Source organism: Callithrix jacchus, chromosome 11 (assembly GCF_049354715.1).
Source record: "Callithrix jacchus isolate 240 chromosome 11, calJac240_pri, whole genome shotgun sequence".
Lineage (NCBI taxonomy): Eukaryota > Metazoa > Chordata > Mammalia > Primates > Cebidae > Callithrix > Callithrix jacchus.
Genome location: NC_133512.1, coordinates 20,342,786 through 20,350,281, shown reverse-complemented (window position 1 = coordinate 20,350,281; position 7,496 = coordinate 20,342,786). Strand labels below are relative to the sequence as shown.

The 7,496-nt window shown below is 45.6% G+C and overlaps 1 protein-coding gene across 1 annotated transcript in view; it reads right to left on the bottom strand.

Moving 5' to 3' along the window:
- Positions 1–1,425: 1,425 nt before the first annotated feature.
- Positions 1,426–7,496, bottom strand: part of POM121L12 (POM121 transmembrane nucleoporin like 12) — a 26,453-nt gene continuing 20,382 nt past the window's right edge. Inside the window, 3 exon segments of the mRNA XM_078341975.1 lie at positions 1,426–6,335; positions 6,337–6,400; positions 6,403–6,529. Of these exon segments, the coding sequence (XP_078198101.1) occupies positions 5,531–6,335; positions 6,337–6,400; positions 6,403–6,529 (996 nt within the window). The 3' untranslated portion in view covers positions 1,426–5,530.

Here is a 7,496-nt window from a genome sequence, read left to right as displayed (position 1 = left end):
TCAAACTATACTGCAAGGTTACAGTAACCAAAACAGCATAGTACTGGTACCAAAACAGATATATAGACCAATGAAACAGAACTACAGTTAGAAATAATGCCACACATCTACAACCATCTGATCTTTGACAAACCTGACAAAAACAAGCAATGGAGAAAGAATTACTTATTCAATAAATGGTGTTGGGAAAACTGGCTGGTCATATGCAGATAACTGAAAATGGACCCCTTCCTTATGCCTTATACAAAAATTATCTCATGAAGCATTAAAAACTTAAACATAAAACCATAAAAACCCTAGAATAAACCCTAGGCAATACCATTCAGGACATAGGCATGGGTAAAGACTTCATGACTAAAACACAAAAAGCAATGGCAACAAAAGCCAAACTTCACAAATGGGATCTAACTAAACTAAAGAGCTTCTACAAAGCAAAATAAACTATCATCAGAGTGGACAAGCAACCTACAGAATGGGAGAAAAATTTTGCCATCTATCCATCTGACAAAGGGCTGATGTCCAGAATATACAAGGAACTTAAACAAATTTAGAAGGATAAAAAAAAAAAATCAAAAAGTGGGCAAAGGATATGATCAGATACTTCTCAAAAGAAGGCATTTATGTGGCCAAACAAACATGGAAAAAGCTCAACATCACTGGTCATTGGAGAAATGCAAATCAAAACCACAATGAGATACCATCTGATGCCCGTTAGAATGGTGATAAATCAAAAGTCAGGAAATAACAGATGCTGGGAGGATGTGGAGAAATAGGAACACTTTTACACTGTTGGTGGGAATGTAAATTAGTTCAACCATTGTGGAATACAGCGTGGGATTCCTCAAGGATCTAGAAATAGAAATACCATTTGACCCAGCAATCCCATTACTGGGAATATATTCAAAGGATTATAAATCAATCTATTATAAAGACACATGCACACGTATGTTCATTGCAACACTGTTTACAGTAGGAAAGACCTGGAACCAACCCAAATGCCCATCAAAGATAGACTGGATAGTGAAAATGTGGCACATATACACTGTACAGCCACAACAAAGGAAGAGCTTATGTCTTTTGCAGGAACATGGATAAAGCTGGAAACTATCATTCTCAGCAAACTAACACAGGAACAGAAAAACAAACACTGCATGTTCTCACTTATAAGAGGGAGTAGGACAATGAGAACACATGGACATAGGTAGGGGAACATCACACACGGGAACCTATCAGGGAGTGGGAGGCTAGGGGAGGGATAGCATTAGGAGAAATACCTAATGTAGTTGATGGGTGCAGCAAACTGCCATGACCTATGTAACAAACCTGCATGTTCTGCACATGTGTCCTAGAACTTAAAGTACAATAATAAAAAAACACTAACATACACTAAAAATAATCACACACATTTCAAGCTCCATTTTTTCTGTAGTACTTTATTAAGTTTTTCGTAATTGTTTTAATATAATTTTATGTTACATGTATTATTCATGCAGTTATACGTAATATTTTATTAACTATTAGATAAAGTAAGATAAAAGTGGAGCTCTTCTTATTTGAAGGAGGTCCCCTACCCTCTGAAATCACAGCCAACTAAGAGTGGCATTTAGGAGAAAAAAGTGAAATAAACAGATGTTGGCTTCAGAGTAGGTTTTGGGAAGATGCGCCATATTTCCTTTGGTTCCCGTTTCTTTGTCCCCTTCCTTCATCTGTACTATCAAAGATTAGCACTAGGCTAGTGGCTTTGCCTGTAATCTCATTACTTCAGGAGGTCAAGGCAATATACCAGGACTCCATTTCTACAAAAAATAAAAATAAAAAATTAGCAAGGCAAAGTGGCTCAGTCCTGAGGCAAGAGGATTGCTTGAGCTCGGGAGCTCAAGGCTGCAGTGAGCCATGATCTTACCACTTTACTCCAGGCTGGGCAACGATCAGAGTGAGAACCTATCTCTATAAACAAAACAAAACAAAAAAGACAAAACCGGTATGTCATTTCAAAGGAAAATAAGCCATGTGACTTAGAAATTAATAGTAGAGACAAAAGGAGTCTTGTAGCTCCCGTGTAAAAAATTTAATCAAGCTTTTTAAATCACAAATTTTTTATCAGCTCTAACCATTTCTGTACCATGTTAGATATTTTTGTGCCAATGTCTAAGTCATAAAAATGTCTTTCTTTTCTTTCTTGTTTTCTTAATGTATTTCAAAGCTATGCTATTTGCCCCAGTTCATGGCTCATGTCTTTACTGCATATTGAATACTTTGTTAAAATTAAATGACACTGCCAAAATAGAAGAGTAATTAAGAATTTACATGCAGAGATAATTTGCAGACTTTCATTCTGATCAATTTACCAAATTTAGATTATATTATCTGGTCTCCTACAAAGGAGATTAGCAGACCTTGATTTTTGCAATGATGAGTGGAAATTCCATATATATTTCTGTGAATATATAGAACATTTTTGAGTATTTTACGTTTATTAATAATTTGAATTATTTGTTATATGAACTGTAGAGTTATGATTTTAGTAATTCTATGTATTCTCTATTTTCTTGTCATTGATATATTTAGTGATGGCTTACCACTGTGAAATAGTAACCCCTGGTCTGCTATGTGGGTTATAAAAGTAGCCTCCTCTCCAGCCACTTGTATTTCAAGTTTTCATTACTTGTGGATATTTCCCAGTGTATTATAACTGGCCCACACCTAATTCAAAGGAATTGTTTTGTTTAACTCTACTTAAGTCCTCTCAAATTATTAAGCTTACAAGAAAGCAAATCTCTTTCTGCACTTACATTTGGTTCTCCTATGAAATAATTACCTACATAACCAAAAAGGTTTTTGTGGACTGGTTTGCTAACATATTTAAATGAATTTGTTGTAAAAGCGCTATCAAATTGATAGAGGTTTAAAGGTATTGGAACACTAAAGGGATCCTGGGGAGCAAGCTATTTGAGTGTGCTAATTACATTCCTATATTCTTATTCCTAATTGGGTGTTCAATAGTTGCAATCCAATTTCTTCAGCAGTTAATTATTTTCACAGAGATTTTGAACGTCACCATTTTCGTATATTAAGTTCTTAGATATCTGTTTCAGAATCTCTGTTCTCTCCTAGGGATCTGTGTGTTCACATCACACATTGCCAGGCCCTTTTGCTACAAGGAAGGAGGCTTCGTTTGCTTCTGTTCACCGGGGAATCACTGTTCCTTAGCTACTGCAATGCTGGTGCACAGTAAGGAGTCCTTGCCCTCTTACTAAAATGTGTCCCTACATTCCAGATAAATATTCTTTTGCATAATGTCATGGATCAACCACATTACTCTGAGATAGTGCCATGAATTACCAGGTAAGCAATGTCTCTATTCCATTTCTGACCCAACCTCACATCCTGTCTTCTCAAACCTCACACAGTCCCCGCTGAAACTCATGAGGAGTCACATAAAAATCCCCACAAACCTTAACTCCTACAGCTGTTCTCATCACCTGCCTGCCCTTCTTCATCTTACCTGTGCCCTGCCCTGCAGCAAAGCCACTTTTTCTTGTACTCCAAGACCTCTATGGCTTGGACAATAGTGTAGATACTGTTCTTATTCACATTTGCTCCCTATTCTTTCTTAAAAGAAAATCTAAAGACAAAGTAAAATTCCTCCAGCAGTCTTACTGCATACGTCAGTATTCCTCGTACGTCAGTTCACAACCTAGTATTCCTTGTGGCTTCTACAGTCCCTTCTCCAAGCCCACTGATATGGTTTGGATGTGTGTCCCCTCCAAATCTCATGTTGAAATGTAACCACCCATGTTGAAGTTGGGCTTGGTAGGAGGTGTTGTATCCCAAGCTGGATTCCTCATGAATGGCTTGGAGCCATCCCCTTGGTGATACATGTAAGCTGGTCATTTATAAAAACTCTGGGACCTCCCCGCTCTCTCCTTGATTGATGCCTATCTCCATGTGAGGTGCCTGTTTACCCTTGGCCTTTCCCCATGACTGGAAGCTTCCAAAGTCTTCTCCAGAAGCCAGTGCCAGCACCACACTTCCTGCATAGCTTGCAGAACAAAAATTAAACTCTTTTCTTTCTAAATTACCCAGTCTCGGGTAATCCTTCATGGCACTGCAGGTGGACTAACACACCCTCCCTTCCTTCCATCTCCCATGCAGTTCAGGCTTCCCACTTGCAACACTCTAAAGGAATTTCTCTTCTGACATGAGGGAAGGAACATCTCTTCTCAAAGGCAGCCACCATGGTAGATCAATTCCATGCTCTGGAATCCTCAGTGTCCCTGCTGCTCCTGGATGTTCTTCTACCTCACGGCTCTTGGTTTTGAGGGTTCTTCTTGATCCACTCTCAAGTTTAAATATAGGAGTACTGTAGCCTTCACCCTTGCAATTCTCTGTCTATATTTTCTTCATAAATGATCTCATGTAGCCTGTGGCTTTATGGACCATTTCAGTATTATAAGGAATTTATCCCTTATAATGAATCCCAAACGTAGTTCTCCAGCCTCAAACCGTCCAATCAGTTCCAGGATTATCTTTTCAATAGCTCAGTTCACAGGACCAGCAGCACAGCAATTGCTTTAGTTGTTGTAGCAAACATACCCTGAACAAAACTCCTGATTTCTTCAAATAGTTTCCCTATTGGTAGTGCCCATCCTGAGAAATGACACTATCATCATCCAGTTTCTTGAGTCCATACGCTCAAACTATTGGATCCTTCCCCTTTCCCAGTGCTATCACCTAGGGCACTAGCAGGTCCCACACTAACTTTTAGGTCAACCCCAAACTTATCCGTACCCTTTCAGATGCACCACTTGCCTCTCAGAGCAAACTATCCTCATGGCTTTCTTGAAATACTGTACTGATCTCCGGTGCCTTCTGTTTCCGTTGTTGTAGCCAGAATCGTGTTTTTAAAAATATCAACCAGATCACAGACTGTCCTCTGCTTAACACTCCTGGTTTTCGAATAAACCCTGTACTCTGGCCCCAATGCCTTGTAGTATTCATCACAGTCTCTTTCTGTAACCTCGTATCTTCTCTCTCACCAGTCTCCAGTTCTACTGGGCTTACATTTGGACTTCAGTTAAATGGAAATTATCCCCCACACCCTTGCCCTTGCCTGGAAAACACTTTCCCCTTTGTTTTGGCATAAAAAGCTATTTTGTTGTTATTATAAATATGTAGATTTTGTGCAGAGAAATGTTTTTAATAAGATCAAATATTTAACTATACAAACTGGGCAATCTAACGATACAAACCGGAAGGCTCGGAGAAAAAGCAAGCCTTCCTGAAATGCCTCTTTTCAGAGGAAGGGCAGGAAGAAGGGCAGGGAGGAGAGGGCCAACAGGGCAAAGCTGAAATCAACAGCTGCTAGGGTGGCAGGGAGCGCAAAGGGAAGAGTGGGGGTATGCAGATGGGGCCCGGGGCGGGATGCTTGATAACGTGGGGTCAGGGTCCCATGTTGGGGTACAGCAAGGATGAGCAGGTGGAAGTAGATATGAAAACCTGAGTCTAGGAGGGGGGGGGGGGCAGATTCTTAGGAGCCGGCGGACTGGGTGTCCTGGAGGGCGAAGGAGACCTTACTGCAGCTGCCACAGGAAGGCGGCCTGGCCTCCCAGAGCGCCCACACTGCGGACTGGGAGGGCTGGACCAGCATCAGAGGCCGAGCATTGTCAAAGACACTGAGGCTCCAGGAGCCGAGGCTCGGCTTCAGAGGCCCTGGCCTGGGCACGAAGGAAGCAACCACTCCGTTTTTGATCAGGGGCTTGAAGGCGGAGGGCCGGGGCTCCGGGTTCCGCCTGCAGCCCTTGCTGTCTGGGACCTGCAACCCCAGCGGCCCTTGCATCGTGGTGCTCCCCTTGTGGCACGCGCGCAGTGCCATCTGCGGGATCTCCGGGGTGCCGCGGTCGGCAAGCTCCTGGGCAGCGGAGCGGGCTCGCTGTCCTGGGGACCCCCGGGGGCTCTCCGCGTGCTCGGGAAGGGCAATCTTGATGGTCACCGGGCTCCAGGTGCTTCCTGGGTTCGGGGTTCTCCGCAGCCCCCGCTTCGTGCAATCCTCCCCAGCGCGGGAGGAGTCTCGCCCCGGGGCGGTGTCCCCGGGCCGTGTCGGGCTGCTGCAGGTCTCGGGGATCCCCCGCTGGGGCTTGGCGAGGTCCTGGCGGGGCCGCACCTCGGGGATGCGGGTGCTGGGTGCCGGCCGCCCCCACTGGACGCTCTGAACGGGGCCCGGAGTCAGGGACGGCGGTGGTCGTGGGATCGGACGACCCCCGGGGGACGGCGCAGGCTGGGCCCTGCCGGGCGAGCTGCTCATGGTAGCCGCCAGGGCGGGCCTTGCAACTGGGGTTCGCCTTCCGGATGTTCCCGGGGTCTGCGGACTCGACAGGAGCTGCAGCGCCCGCGGTTGGGGACCGTTGGCCTCTGGACGCCTGGAAGGCACGTGGGGCGCGGGGGTGGGACCCTCCACACGGGCGCAGCATGCAGGCCGCGAGCCGGGACACCCAGACTGCAGGAGGACATGGGACGCCCAAGCCTCGCTCTAGCTGATACCAGCAAGTTTGTCTCTAGAGAAAGGGGCCTAGGAACAACCAGGGTCACCTCTCCTCTCCTCCTCCGCCCCACTCCCCCCCTGCTCCCCCTCCCACGTGCTGTCCCTCCCCCTGCTCCCCTCCCTACTGCTCCTCTCCCCCCTGCTCCCCCTCCCTCTCCACCACCACTCCCCCTCCCTCCTGCTCCCCCTCCCCCTGCTCCCTCTCCTTCCTCACTGCCCCTCCCCCATGCTCCCCCTGCTCCCCCTTCCCCTTCCCCTGCTTCCTCCACACCTCCTCCCCTCCCCCGGCCCCCCGACTCCCCCTCTCCCTTTTACTCCTCCCTCTGTGCCCCCTCTTCTCTGCTCCTCCTCCCCCTGCTCTTCCTCCCCCTGCTTCCCCCACCCCTCTCCCCCTCCAGCTCTCCCTCTTGTGATGTCCTTCATATATCAAATAATTCACCAACTTGAAGTGTAGAATTCAGTGGGTTTAATGGTACAACCATACATGCATGTCCATTACCATAGTGAATCAGAAAAAAATTTCTTCACCTCAGGAAGAAGCCTTTACCCTGTAGCTGTCACCTTCCTATCCACCTGTCCTCTCAGCCACGCCAACCAGGAATCTACTTTCTGCTTCTGCAGACTTCCCTCCTCTGGGCTCTCCTATGGCATCACTTAAAATGATGATTTCCAGATTCTTCCTTGCTGGGACCTGTACATCCTTCCCTTTCGTGTCCAATAAACGATTCCATTGTATGGATATACCACACTGGTTTAGCCTTTCATCAGCTGATGGACGTTTGTGTTGTTTGCACGTTTGGGCTTTTGTCAGACATTGGTGGACAAGATTTTGCGCAGACCAATATTTCCATGTCTATGTAGTATGTAGTTGGGAGTAGAATTGCTGGGTCTATAGTTAGTCCATGTTTAACTTCTTGAAGAAGCACCAAACTGTTCTTCGCCTCTATACCGTGTT